Below are 15,568 nucleotides of genomic sequence, written 5' to 3' on the forward strand. Positions count from 1 at the left end.
TGTCTTGTAGTTATTTAGATTCTTACCTTTCTCATGGGTTGGTAAACTCTGTAGACATGAGTAACATCTTAGTTTTGTTTTTTACCTTGAAGTATCCAGCACCGTGCCTATCTATAAGTACTGTTGAATTGTTCTTTAGTTCAGCTCAACAAACACTTCTTAACTCATTTAACAATTCAGCATGTACCATGTGCCAGCACTATCTTAGACATAGATGGCAGAGAGGTTTATCTGGGTGGACAGTGCAGTCAGCAGGATGGTCACTGTGAATACTGTGTTGAGGCATTTTCTAGGTTACATCTGAATTTGGTGGCACAAGATGGTGGCACTTGTGCCACATGTGTGTGATCCCTGGTGGGAATGCAGAGTTAGCACTGCACAGAGCTCCTGACTCCAACTTCCACAAAGTGTGGCAACAGGTGTGTGCAAGAGCAAAACATTTTGGATAAAATAATACAGACATAGTTAACACTTCCAGAACCTAACAATGCCAGGCAGGCCTGAGTCATATGTGTTTCTGAGAAGCCGTTACTTCCAAGGGAAACACAATTTAACAGTTTAAAGGTAAATTGCACTTGATTTACTTAAGGAAAAAAACATGCTCCTATAAGTTAAATAAAAGAATGCATTTTTTCTCCTGATATTTTGGCAGAACAGCATGAAGGCAAACCTCCTAAAATTAGAATAATGTGATAAATTACTTTAGTCTTATTATTGCTTCTAGTTAAATTGTATGGAAAAATTAGTATATCACAGTTAGCAAATGCTTAAATGAGTGTGCTGTGACATAGGAAGGAAAATGATACCATTGAACCAAATTAAAATAGAAAATAATCCATATGAACTTATGATTTACTATAAAGGCAATATATTTGACTCAAAGTTTCAGCTGGGAAATATTTGGGAGGGCGGTGAATTCAGGTTTTGTGCCTTTATCTGAAACTGGTACTTTTTGAGGGAAGATAGGATGGGAAATCATCCTTACATGGTCTTTGGTCTGAGGGGAAAAAGGGTTTGGTACCCCAAAGTATGCCTTTTGGAACATTGATTATTTTAACCTGGTTATTTTTAAGAAAAGAAAGACTCAGGAAAAAATCCTTGACCTCTCCCTAACTGCCTAAAAGAATTTAGAGAGAGGGCCTGACCCAGGAAGAGAACTACCATCATAGACAACCACAGTTTAAAATGAACTAGGTGTGACAGACAGAGAGGAACCTAGCAAGGCCCCTTTGATCAGTCTTCTCTGTGTCCCACTATTAAATGTGGCCCAGCAAACATTTATTTACCAAACCTTTGCTTTTCATCTCCATATGAATTGCCTTCCTGCTCTGTGATGTCCCAAACCACAACACCCCTCTCCCTCCTTAGCTGACGGTGGCATGTAAGCCTCAACCGTCTCATCTGTGCTCCAGTCTCATATTCTTGTGGGGCTCCCGTATGTATATATGTAATAAATTTGGTCATTTTCTGCTGTTAATCTGTTTCATGTTAATTTATTAGTCAAGCCAGAACTTAGAAAGGTAAAAGGAAAATTTATTTTTCTGCTGCCATAGGTCAAATAAGCCCATTCCAACTTTTCCTTTCTCGTGACCATAACTTGGTGTCCTTTTACATTGTTTCATTCCCTTATTTTATTCAACAACTCATCCTCTTGTGGAAGACTGTTTATGAGAAACAAAACTGAAGTAGGGTGCCCGAACTCAGCTCTATTTAAGAATCTTATAGAACCAGTTCTTGCTCATAAAATCTGAGAAAATAGCTGCTTCAGCTCTTAGAAGCCCAAGTTAATTGCATTCTAATGGAGGGAGTTTTGGCGCTCTCAGAACTCTTTGAAGCCTGAGGCAAAATAGTGCTTGAATTACTCCTGTTGAGAAAATGTTACCTACAAAACCAGGCTTAAGAGCTAACTATTCTTGAATGAAAAATATAATCCTGCACAGCTATAGCAATTAAAAATTACATTTTTAAATCAGCTGACTTATCTTTTATATATACCTGTAAACTGACATTTCCTTAGGCAGCTCCAGGGTGGATTCATTGTATTTTGAGTTCTGTTTTTACCACCTACTCTAAGATCTAGACCACTAGAAAGTAATCCCTTGAGAATTCACAAAGAACATGTCTCGAGAGCTCATATTAGGGTCCTATCAGCTACCATCAGGCCTGTTCCTGGGATCTCCAGGCCTCAACTACTGCTGACAATCTTACTGAGAGAAGAGTAATGTTTAAAATAATTAACAACTGGAACAGGGGCACTGAGCTACCAGAGTAGACATTGACTGTAAAACAAGCTCATGCTCCCTGGTGCCTGCCAGCTAATTTCAGTCAATCCAGGTCAGCAGCACTGCTTGGCGGCTCCTTGGCCTACCTTCATCCATATTTGCCAAGACCTGCCACCACAGGTTCCCATGAATGTGTGTCTGCTGCTGCCGTGGCAGCCAAGAGGTGGTCTGTGGCAAGTGGCAGCCTCTCTGCCCTTCTTGGTGACATGATCTTAAAGTGGAACAAGAGCTCTTTAAGATCTGGGTGAGCCAGTGCTCTTTCCCTCCCAAGAGCACACCCGTACCTTTCCCCTTCCCCAGGGGCATGCATCTCCTAAACTTTAAGGGACCCCATGAGGTTTGCAACCAGGACAGCAATGGGCAGTGGCAGTTTATCCCAGAAGCCATGGGCCATGCAGACCCCACATGCAATGGACTGAAGGACTGCAGGTGGGAACACAAGCTTAGCTAGCCTGATGCTGGACTGAACTGTGTAAATATGGAACAGAAACTTTGGGCAAGGGCTTTCATCCTACTCTGCTAATGACACAGCTGGACTTCTTTCATGGAGGGACAGAGGGAGAAGAGACCTTGGAAACTCAGGGGTTTAATTCCACACAAATGAATGCTGCTCATTCTCAAAAAAAAAAAAAAAAAAAAAAAAAAAAGGGATCTGGGTGAACCAAACACCATCCAGAGTTTGTCCTGAAACAGTTCTTACCATGTTTATTTAGAGCTTTCTCGCTTCTTAGATCTTGAAGAAGCCATCTGTCCAGGCCTTACAGTAATGAAAAACCTCAAGTTTAGACTTTTTGTAACTTCTCTTTTTAATATATGGAAAGTCTGGAAAATTGGGAATGGCCCTGACCTGGATCTTCCTAAAGTGGCTAGTCTGTTGTTAGAATTGCTCCTCTCATAATTAAAGCTTTGATATTAGATCAAGCTGGTTGACCTGACTCTCTCTTCCCTGGGGATAAGTGTGTTCCCCAAAGTCTCCTACAAGTAGACTTCCCCTCAGGCTGCCCAAGGAAGCTTGAGAAAGGAAGCTGGGCCTGACTGAATTCAAGGGGCCAGGTTAAGCTAAATCTGGGAGTCCAATACTCAGTAAGAACACTGTAAATATACTCCAACCAAAAAACCATGGCCTGCCTAACCAGAGTAGTGATGGGCTTGCGGTTTGCTCAGTGTGATCCCCAACCAGGAGCCTGCCTGTTCAGGGCTAGAAGGAATGGGAGGGAGCAGGGAGGGAGCCAGGACACAGGGCCTTCCTTTCTCCATCTCCCCTCTTTCCACTAGAGCTGGCCATGCTTACCTGTTTTATGTACTGACCACCTACTCAGCTTCCATTTGTAAAAAGTTCACAGCCTTAAAAATATTTGAGATTTCTTTAGAGTATTTATCTGATTAGTGGAAGTGTGCATTTATTAAATCTCAGACTGTGGCATCTGGGATTTAGAAGAGTCTTAGGGAGCATGAAGTGCAGCCCTCTCTGCCTGATCAGCTCGACCTGCAGTGCTGAGAACCTGCACTCATACAATGAATATTGTTCTTGGTTTCTGCTCTTTAGGGCAGATCCAAGAAGAAAAAGCAGTGCTGGTGGGGCAAAGAGAGGTTTAAGGAAATCTTCACCCTAGCCAGGTGTTTGAATCATGAAACTGAAAGAGCCTAGGAGACCCAGCAACTGAGATGAAGGAACAGGCATTAGGTGTAGGCCAGAGATGGCCAGGGCCAGCTTTGCACCAGCCACTGCATGAACTTGGGCCAACCACACATCTTCTGGCCTCATGTCCTGCTTAGGTGAGATGCTCTAGAAGGCCATGCAGAGGTTTCCCAATTCACCTATATCTGTTGTCGGCTCTAGGCACCAGGGTTTCAAATTGAGCTCAACCCTGCCCTATGAAGTCAGTTATAACATGTCTATGAACACTGAAAAATTTACTTAAAATGCACCCATTTTGAGTCATAGATTTTTGAAAATGAATTTAAATTCATTATCTTCTAGTCATTGAAACGAAGCATTCTTTCCAGCTTAAAAGAGGTTGGTCAAGGAAGAACTGTCAACACTTTTTGCTGTGTGTAATAGCATTAAGGGGGTGCAGTCACAGAGCTTAGGACATTTGTTTCATTTTTCAGTATCTCAAATGATTTAATTACCTTGTCCTGACTGTGTAACGCATTTCTCCTTGTGTTTTAATTGTTCCATCCAGGACTAGAGAAAAATTTGCTACCTTCAACGCAGGAATTGTGTGATAATTATTAAGCATATTTTAAATACTCTGAATGAAACTTGGAAATTTAAAAATATAAAGAAGTCGAAAGGAGTATTTGTCAAATATTATTTCATTAAATCTCAACATTTTCATCAAACATACTAAAATATAATCCCAATAACTGAGGTTAAGTAACCTGTCAAAACTACAGAGTCAGTCTGCACTACACATTAATTATATACATATATATGTATAATTAGCTTTGGTACCAAGAGATGTTTACAACTTAGAAAAAATTACAAAAGTCATAATAAAAGGTTTGGCTTCATCTAAATACGAACTATATGTACCATAAATCAAAGCTGATTTCATTTAAACTTTTACGGAAACAAGCTGATTTCATTTAAACTTTTACGGAAACATTTAGGCTTCCCCTTCTACATAATAAAGTTTCACTAAAAAAAAAAAATTATAGTATCTATTCACTTATCACTTCTTTTCAACAACATAAACAGCTGCACTTTATATTTTGCGTATGTATTCAACTTTTGCAAATGTATACACATCTTACCTTCCCTGGGGATAACTATGAACTTGTGTGACTTAACCTATTCAGAATACACTATGCTTTCAAAGCCATATCAATAATAAATAGTCAATTTTCAATTTTTACAGTGGAGGCCCCTCCAGGAAAAAGTTTCTTTTCATCTCTGTGTCATTATCACTGACACTATTTGAGGTCACCTTTCTGTGCCTGTCACTGCCTCAGTTTGCCCTTCAGCTCCATCCTGCAGAAGTTCAGAGAGAACTTTGTAACTCTTTCCCTTCACCCCCCAGTACGAGTTTCCCTTGCCTGCTCTCAGCCTCAGGGGCCGGAGAACACACTTGGAGAAAGCTCTGCTTAAGAGAGAGCTGGGCCATGTTGAAAGATGGCCCCGTGTATTACTCATTCTTGACTGGAAGTGGGAAATCAACAGAAGGCTGAGCAAGGAGCAGGACAGGGAGAAAGGCCGCTCTGTGCCCCCAGGAGGGAGGCTGTGGAATGGGTCCCTGGAGCCCGCACCCACAGTGCGAAAGACCCACCCAAGGCGAGCGCTCTCCTGTCATTTCGGGTTTGGGATTATCCATGAAATTCCAGGGCATGGCCTGGGGATGTGCGCGCGCTTAGGAGGAGCGGAGGGAGCTGAGGGAGGGATGGAAGGAGGCTGTACTCTGTGCCCGGCTTCATTTCACACGAGTTTGTCTCTGTGCTTCTGAGAAGAACCCGAATGAAAGGGCAGAGGCCGCCGAGGTGTCAGAGCGCCTGTGGGGCTGGTAAGTGTGGGACTGGAGAAAAGCTTCGGTGTAGCCGAGACAACGGAAATGAATGAAAACTTCAGCAGATTCCACCTCCAGGAGAAAAAGCATTACGCCTCAGTTCAGAGGGCCGCGTTTAAAGAAAGCAGGAGCACGGAAGCAGAGGTTTTAGGCTCCCAGTGGCATAAAGCTCCAGTTCCTTACAAACAGATGCTGCGAACTTAAAAAAGCAAAGGTGTGTTCATTGATTATGTAACTAAGAATTTCGTGAATCCTACTTAAAATACTGATTTAACAAATGGTGGTTATCAGGTCCACTTGTTACAGATTGTCCATTTGTGACAAGTGAAAAGGTGCGTGGGTGGGTGGGTGCGTGTGTGTGTTTACATATGTGACTGTGTTGCCGGTGAATTGTCCCCAAATGAAAAAACATTGGCACGTTACACCGTCAGCACAATCGAGGGGACCCAGCTTAGCAATCTGTGGGACTTCAATCTTCACATTAGAGCTCCTTGTCACTCGTCCCAGCAGACCCTGTCCCCTTCTCTCCGTGCACCTACACGCTCACGTGCACACACACGCATTCACACACGCACACACACGCACACGCGAGAGAGAGCGAGTTCAGCCCGTCGGCCTCGCTTTACCTCTGGCCCAGGGGGGGTGCCGGCGGCCGCGGGCTCCGTCGCTGCCGTCCGTCTCGGCGGGGGTCCCCTTGGGGTTCAGCGGACCGGGGCCCTCGGCGTTCTCAGCAGGGACCATGGTGAAGCTACAGCCCTTCCCTCCGCCCCGAGCCGCCCCGGCTGCCCCCCGCGACAGCGGCGGTCACCGCCCCCATGTCGCCCGCTAAAGAAGGTGGAAAGAAAAAGAAAAAAAACCACAACTTCGGGCAAAGCCGGTGTGATCTGTAACCAACTTTGTCTCTACCTCCGAGGGCTTTGCCCTTCTCGGTGACACAGCTGTTGCCGTTCCCAGCGGCCTATCGCAGGCAGGGGGCGGGCCGCTCCCCGGCTGTGCGCGCTGTTTGCGCCCCGCGGACTCGGAGCCGGCTCCGGGGGCGGAGCGGCTGCCGGAGAGACGGGCCCCGAGCCGGCGGGGGCGGGGGGCGGCGGGGGCGGCGGGGGCGGCGGGGGCGGGGGGGGCGGGGGGGCGGCTCGCTGGGTCCCTGCACCTTTGGAAAGAGACACAGAGAAGAAACGCGGAGACTCAGGCGCTGGCTGCGCTGAGGGCCCGGAGCCTCCCGGATGGTGTCAGTTACTCTTGCGGGGACAGGGACCGTTTATGCCAACGCATACCAGGCGGGAAAGTGTGTCAAATCTTCAGCACGGCTGTTGTTATTCCAAGAGTCATGACACTTCGCAGCTTACACAAAGCATAAAACATCTTTATGGGCTCAGCCTGATTTCACTCTAGGTGAAAGCCTTCTGTGCTCGCCTCCCCAAGGCCTGAGACCGAGCATGCACACGCCCGGAGTGCACAGGCTCTCTGGACTCCGTGCCCCTCGGATCACAGCAAAATAATGCAGGTTATGCATGCACAGTCGTCCTTAAGAGGGGAACCGACCCTAAATCTCTGCCGGGTTGTGTGATAGCCGATTGCAGGAGGAGGCTAGTTCCCATTCAGAGAGGCCAGACAAGCGCCCCGTTGGGTGGGTGTGGTGGCCATATAATCTGTAACAAGATCAGGCCGTGAAAAAGAGGATGTTTCCTGGTTTGTGAGTATATTTGTAGAAAACGTCTTACAGAATTTTATGACGGTTTGCCTTCAGCTATGTGTTCAGAAACCATATTTATTGAAAAATCTTGAGCAGAAATTAGAATTATTTTAGAAAACCATTAGGAGTGAAAACTACAATTTATGGAGCACCTATTATGTGCCAGAAATTGTGGTCAGGGCATGAACTCAAAGGATTCGTTTGAGAAAAACTTGTGAGTTAGGTGCCCATATTACAGAAGGGGGAATAAAGGGTGAGAAACCTGCCTAGTCTCCCAGCTAGTCAGTGGCGAAGCTGAGACCATGAAGCCAGGTGGTCTAATGCTATAACTCTCCTATATTCTAAAATCCCAGCCTTGTCCTCTGATTTCATTTTCAGCCCATCTTGACCTTAAGAAGATGCCATGAAATATGGCTTTTAGACTAGTCATTCCTCTGGACAAATTTGTGCTGGTAGAGGCGGAAGCTAACCCACACAGCACTCACTTTCAGTATTTTGGCCGGATCATAACACAGTTCTAAATTAATTTATAATTTGTACGTTTCCTTTGCTCATCACCAGATATTTCTATCTCTCTCTTATCATTCAGGGAATCAGGTAGCAAATGAAAACAAACCTATAATAATTAAACTAGTAGTTGTTATGCACCTATTGTATGTCTGTTTAATAGTGCTGAAAAATGGAAGTCTCCAAACATAGCCCAGCCCCCTCCCGATGAAGAGGTGGGCAGTTCAGAATCCTACAGATCAGCTTGTCCCCACTAAAGAATGCATAATGCGATGATGGTTTCATTTTTATTTGTGCCCAGGATGTGTTACAATTGTAGGAGCAGCAGTTTTTTTCCGTGAGACACATATTTCTCATCAACTCTCCAAATTTTCTTGGCTTCTATCTTCCTTCTGTTCAGAACCAATGATCTCAGCTGGGGGACATGTTCTTGCAATGAATCAGTTGTATAATTGCTTTGTTTTTAATTCCAGCTCTGTGTCTCCAGCAGCTTTTTGGCACCATGGAAGTGTTGGGGTGTTTGCTGTAGTCTTTGGCCAGGCAAAAGATAAACCTAATTCCAGAATTCATTACAATGGCTAGAAGTAATTCAACAATTCCCACTTTGCTGTCCAGAGGCCAACTATACAGGAACTCCTAGACAAGGAATCAAAAGGACTAAGGGAACAATGCTGCCGACCACAATGCCAAATTCTGTTGACATTCCATTGTTTGCCTGATATGGGCCGCTGGCTATCCCGATCTCTGCTCTGTGCCGACTTGACTCTCTTAACTCAGAAAAAAGTTTAGGAAGAAAGTTATTTTTACCTAGCCTAAAGCAGAATATTCTCCTGCCTAAATCTGCTTAATAACTCTGCACTTTCCCTTCACAGAATTTTGCACACTTATAATGTATTTATTATAGTTACACACAATGATTTTATTGAATCTACTTGATCTGCTAGAGTGAGATTCAAGAGCATGTGACTATGTCTATTTGATTTTTTATGATATTCCAAGTGCCTGGCATAGAGTAAATAGTCAGTAAATATTTGTTGGCTAAAAAACCAATCCCTATAAATCCAACTAACTTAGCATTACCAGGATGTAAGCTCCAAGAAGGCAGGCACATGTCTGTCTCGTGCACTCATCTATCTCTGAGAACAATCCCAGGCATGTAATAGACCCTCAGTAAATATTTATATAAATGAGCACTCACAATGGAGCCGTTAGTAAGCTGAATAACTATTTATTTTAGTTTTTTAATATCAAAACCTATATGAGGTTTGCTTATAATGCTTTTTCCTTTCTGTCTCCTTCCTGTCAATCTCTTTAGAATAAGTTTTCACCGAAGGCTGACCCCCCTCCATGGAGTTTGAGCCACAACCATCATTAAAAGCTATTCCTCCACTCAAGTAATGTATAATCAGCAGATAGACAATTCATCCCCTGTAGCCCCGTTTATTTTGCTACATACCACTTTAGACCACTTGTTCCATAGGCATTGCTATCAAATCCAAAAATACATATCATCACTTAGAAACTGATGAGACAGGTAAGAGGGGATGAAAGAAAAGGCAAGCAGACATCACACAGCGTGAACATCTATATACCAGGCTTATTTTGGTGGCAATTTTTCTTTAACTTCACAGCTTTGTAAAGTAAATACTATTATGTCCATTTTGCAGAAATTGCACCTTAGAAATTATGGAACATCTCTCAGATCAAAAACCACTTTCCAATGTTTTAGCATAAAAATTTTCAATCATAAGGAAAACCTAGATTCCATAATCAACATTTTACTAAGTGTTTTCTTTACCCAGCTATCTCTATATCAACCCCACCATCCAACCACTGATGTATCTTACTTTTTGTGCATGTCAAAGTAATTTGAAATACTTTGGTGTGTGTATCATTAACTGGAGTTCAGAGCTGTTTAAGTTCTTTGTCTTCCTTTGAGACATTTTATGAACAATGAAGTGCACAAATCCTAAGGGTATCACTATATGAGTTCAGAGAAGCTCATACATATGTATAATCCAAATTCCTATTGAGTTAAAAATATCGTCATTCCAGAGGGTTCCTTTATGTCTCTTCTGAGTAAATTTCTTCTAGAAACACTGATGTTCTGATGAGTTGCCATGTGGGTTACCTCTGCCTGTTCAGCTTTTCATACAGTGGAATCATAGAGTGTGTGCTCTTGTGTAAGGCAGAATTTTGAGTTTCATCCATGGTTTTGTGTGGGTTAGTAGTTCATTCTGCTTATATCTAAATAGTATTCCATGGGTGAATATATCACAGTTTATTTACCCATTTCCCTACTGATGGACACCTGGGCTGTTTAGTTAGCGCTATTATAAATAAAGCTGCTGTAAGCATTCTTGTGCAAGTCTTTTCACACAACATAACATTTCAAAGCACAGCAGTCTAAGTCCACTTGATTCCAAAATCCACATGTTTTTCACTACACCCTGTTGCTTCTCTGTGGTGCACCCTATTGCACTGTTATGTAAAATGTACCTCCGGAATTTTTTTCCTAAAATGGTTCATTACAGTGTAAACACAAATGGGGATATATGATTTTTAGACCAAAAAAAAAAAAAAAATCCAGATACAAATTTAGCTATTTTATTAACCATATTCCAATAAAATACTCATCCTAGTATGATTTTTGGAAGATATTTATTATTTAATCTGTTTATACTACCTGAATAACTCCTTTCTCTAAAAGTTTTCTTTTTCTCTAAATGTAACTTTTTTTTCTCATGTGTAGAATAATACCAATCATAGCATTGATTAAAGCTCCTCAGGTTACAGAAGAAGTTTGCTTAAAATGATTTCTATGTCCACCTGATGTAAAATTATATGGTAAATAAGTAAAAGATAGCAATGTAAGAACCTGTTATTTCTGTTATTTAAATGGGAAAATCAGAGTAGAAAATTGTATGCTGACTACCATTACAATACTTTTTTAAGATCTATGTGCATATTGGTAGAGATTTAGAAGGAAACTTGGAAAATTTGAAAATAATATGTTGCAATAGTAATCTTAGATCACCTTAAGGAATTTAGACCAATCTTAATTATGTGTAAAAAGTATTAATGTTGTGATATTATATATCTAAATATAATTCTGAAAAAAGTTCTTCAAAATTAGGGGTGTCATATACTGTTGTGCAATATATAGACTGCTCAACTATAGGTGGGCCATCCCCATTCATAAGCATCAGAGGTTGGTTTATTTATTTATTACACAAATTTTCCAGAAAATAATAGCAAAATCATGAAGGAGCAGAGGCTTTATCTAATTTGCACAAAGGTGCATTTTGCCAACTAATAAGGCTGTTCAAATTATAATCTTCCTTTAAATGACACTCTCTTGTTTATTAGTTTTGTGAGTTTGTTTCTGGATTGCTTATCTATTTAAAATGAACACCCTTCTCCATTTGATCAACTATGTTTTCAAATAAATTGCTTCTAATTTTTAAATCTTTAGTACTATTACCATGCTCTTTGACTGGAAGCAGTCATTAGTTATTCGATGACTAGCCTATCCTTCCTTCTAGACCATGATGTCAGAAAAGGTTCCTCAATGTTGTGTGACAACAGCAGCGTCTATTGGCTTGGGGGCTCTGGTCTACCTTCATTACATGTAGCCTTATTTTCCGGTCAGTGATGAGGGCCCTGCAAAGGACAGTGACTGCCTCCCACACAGAAGCTGGAAAGGTCTATTTTCTGGCTTCCTCTCCACCTGGGACCAGGCTCTGCCAAGCAGATCCCACACCCTGGATTCTGCCTCAGGAGCCGGCAGCACAAAGTACCAGGATTTGCAGGCCTCAGTCCAGCAACGACGGTGACCGTGGTTCTGGCCGCCATGGCCAGTGTTCAAGGTAACTAGATATACCCTGTGAGGTCTGTGCCCAGTGGTGGCTGGACCAGCTCAGAGCAGGACTTTGGGAATTATTTTTGACTGCAAAGTCTCCAAGTTGGAGCTGGTTTCTGAACTTATCTAGCTGAGTCCTTTCTTATGTGTGCAGAACCGGATTAATCACAAAGCTGACATAGTTTCAGCTTCAGGGCCCATCACTCACACTGGCCCCTCCAAGGCCTTGGGAGGGGCCCAGCGATGCATTCATACGATCATACATTTCGGTAAAGTTTGCAAAAGTAAAATATTTAACTGCAGTCAGTTAAGACTACTAACTCTTTGCATCCTGACACTGCCATCTTCTTTGTCACGTTTTCCCTTAATGTTGTTATGATATTATATGTCTAAATATAATTCTGAAAAAAGTTCTTCAAAATTAGGGGTGTCACATATTGTTGTACAATTTATATACACTGCTCAACTATAGGTGGGCCATTCCCATTCATAAGCAGCAGAGGTTTGTTTATTTATCTATAAAACAAAATTTCCAGAAAATAATAGCAAAATCATGAAGGAGCAGAGGCTTTATCTAATTTTCACAAAGGTGCATTTTGCCAACTAATAGGGCTGTTCAAATTATAATCTTCCTTTAAATGGCACTGTCTTATCTATTAGGGAATAGACTTCTTTCCAGATGACCGTGCTTACTAAAAATCTCCCTGATCTATTTCCTTCATCCCCACTGCCACACTCTAACTTCACCCCCACCCCCACATGCACATATATGATGGCCTCTGACAGGTCTCCTTGCCTGCATTCTTGCTTCCTGAAGCCCATTTTCCATACTGCAGCCAAGATTTATTTTTAAACTCTAGTCCCTTACATGGCTTCTAGTTGTTTTAAACCTTTCACCAGCTTCCACATTTCTTAATGTGGCCTGTGATTCCCTGCAGTCTGGGTTGAGCTGACCTCTCCAGACCCATCTCCTACTGCTTCCTGACTTGAACACCCCTGACCCCTGTGGTTGCCCCAACCTCACTCCCAGCACAACTAACTAAACCAGACCTTTCGAGGTCTGGAAACCAATAGGATAGGCCAGGATCCTCTCTTTCGGATCTTTTTCTCTGAGTTAAGTTATAGACTGGTTGTATCACAGTTCAGTGCCTGATCCCATAGGCTAGCAGAAACTCTCCAAAGAGGCAGAGGAAATAGCCACCCCATCATATCTACCTTCATGCAGATGCATCTAAGTGATGTTTAGAGCCCAATGCAAGAAAGTCTGGGACATGTAGCTTTCTTATCTCCCTAATGAGAAGGAGGGTGGGGTGCAGGTAGAGAGGGCCACTTCACTGTATCTACCATAATGGTGAATGTTTGGGTTAATAGGACACATGGATCGAGGCCATGGCAGACCAAAATTTGTACAAGCCAGAGTTATGGTAGAGGCAGCAAAAGAGACATGCAAAATAAGAGAAAGCCAGGCACAAAGAGAGCAAGAGAACAAAATCACAGTGAAGCAGAGAGGTGGAACTCTATGGCCCCATGAGAATGATCTTGGGCTTTGTTTTTTTGTTTATGAGAACTGGCTATGTTTTATTCTAGCTCTTTGATACTTGAGGGCTTGGGTGGTATGATCTTTTCCATCCCTCCCCATCCCTCTCTGCCAGTTACTTCAGTCTTCTCTGACCTCTGTCCCCCAGGCTGGGCCACGTGGCCATGGCCCAGGTGGCCACAGCCCAGGTGCAGCACTGACATGGGGTTAGGTATAGAGCATAGAAGTCTCGTGACGATTCCCTAACCTGTTCTCCCTGCTAGACTGTACACGCTTGAGATCACGTTGTGACCGCCCTGCTCACTGCAGGTCCTCTAGAGTCTAGCATGGCGTCTGAAACCTTGAGCTGCACACAAAATATTTGCTGAAGGAAATACGAGAAAAAAGGTGGAGAAAAGGGTGTGAGCAATAAAACTTTAAATAGATCTTGTGTTGTGTTGTTACAACATGATTTTGAAAGTAGGTTCTAGGACTAGTCTTAGTTTTAGCTCTGACTATACCACTTGCTAGCTCTGGAAACTCTTTATGTTTCCCTTTCCTCATCTCTAAAATGGGAAAATAATTCCACCCATCTCATAGAGTTCTTATGAGGATTAAATGAATTAACAAAGTATTTAGAACAGTGTCTGACCACAGTGATCCTCGATAAATGATAGCTTTTGTTATTGCTGCATCCAAGGGGCTCCATAGAAGTAGAAGGTAATAACAGAAAAAATACTGGTTCAGAAGTAAAGTAATATAAATTCTAATGTTAGATTTTCTGTTTATTATCCACATGACTTTGGACAATTCAAATCAGCCCTCAGTTTTCTCAACTCTAAGATAGGGAGACAAACACTTGCTTTGCCTTAACCTACTAATTCTTTTTGCCAAGCAGCCAAGCTCCCTTCTTTTGGCAACCTTCTTATAATTTCTTTTTAGAAAAATTACATGCCGTTTTATGGTGGACCATCCCTTAGCCAAGGGGTAACCTGTAACTACCTGCCATGACATTCAGATGTTCTATCTCTGGAATGTGAGTCTTGACGGGTGACAGGACTGTATCTGGGTGGAAAAGTCAGTCCTTCCCTACGGCAAAACCCAGAAAAGACCATCCACTGGTTCCTATTACCCATTTCTCCAGAACCTCCCTTGCCCTTCCTAAGGCTTTGTTCTTTATTTTTCCCTTCAGTTCTGTAAATCATTTCAAAGCCAAGCAACAAGTTCATTTTTGCTAGTGTTGGCCAGGGTCCAAACATTCCCTCACAGAAACTCTCTCAAAGGATTTTAGTTAAGAAAAAAATTAAAAAAAGTATTTGAAAGCATTTTAAAAACTGTTAAGGTGCTATGTAAATATAATTTATTCATCAACAGGACAGTAATAGTAACTATAGAAGAGAACCAATGTTCAGTCTATTTGTTTATCCATTCAAATCATGCTCTCTCTTTCTGAATAAGAACTGAAGCAGCATGTGACAGTAGACTGGCAACTGATACAGTGGTGATAAACCAGAAAGGTCCACAAACCTCCACCTTTACAATAGCATGACCTGACTGAATATTTCACAGAGCCACATACCCAACTGGAGGCCCCTGGTGAGATCGTAAACTCTCAGATGAAAACTTGGGGTCTGGCCTTACCTACCAGGAGAGAAGGTCAGAAGGGAAAGTGCCAAGTATAAAGGATTGGGGGTACATCTATATTTTTCAACCTCCATCTTTAGAGAAGTGTCATGAGCAAGGACATATCCTCCAAAGGAGTCACTCACACACATTTGTGTCTTTCCACAATGCTAGGTTTATTAGGGGAGAACTCCCCAGTAAGCCAATAGAGTCACACACAAGTTACATAAGAGAGGAGGAGCTTATGGGATAGAAGTGAGCAGAGCGCGTCTCTGGTGAGGCGGGCGTCAGTCTCAACCCAGGAGGCTACGGTGGCAGCATGTCAGGTGCAGTGGGGGTCCAGCAGGGCTCTGGGTGTGACCTGTGGTACAAGTTCAAGTGTTGAGCGGTTGGAGCTCTGAGTTCTTCCAGCCCGTGAGGGGTGGAGGTCTCACTCATATTGATGTCCAGTTGGAGTCCTTATCTAAGTGCTTAAGCTTGTAGTTTTGGGTGTTCCAGGCCTTTACATCCCATTACCACAACCTTGACATAATACTTGACATAACTCTCATGGCTGACATTGACTCCATAATGGGTTGT

General features: G+C 42.6%; 1 protein-coding gene across 5 annotated transcripts in view; it reads right to left on the bottom strand.

Moving 5' to 3' along the window:
* The window catches only part of SLC2A12 (solute carrier family 2 member 12), a 50,476-nt gene extending 43,650 nt beyond the window's left edge, over positions 1-6,826 (bottom strand). For 2 of the 5 annotated variants that reach the window (XR_013998979.1, XM_081139886.1), the window contains exon 1: positions 6,415-6,722. Coding sequence is in view for 3 of the 5 variants with exons in the window: in XM_081139886.1 (XP_080996012.1) it covers positions 6,415-6,529 (115 nt within the window). In the remaining 2 variants the exon portion in view is untranslated. Of the gene's footprint in view, positions 1-6,414 lie in introns of all 5 variants that reach the window. The other 3 variants (XR_013998980.1, XM_081139887.1, XM_081139888.1) reach the window with 3 other exon arrangements.
* Positions 6,827-15,568: the final 8,742 nt, after the last annotated feature.

The sequence above is a fragment of the Miniopterus schreibersii genome (genome assembly GCF_964146895.1).
Source record: "Miniopterus schreibersii genome assembly, chromosome: 6".
Taxonomy (NCBI): Eukaryota; Metazoa; Chordata; class Mammalia; order Chiroptera; family Miniopteridae; genus Miniopterus; species Miniopterus schreibersii.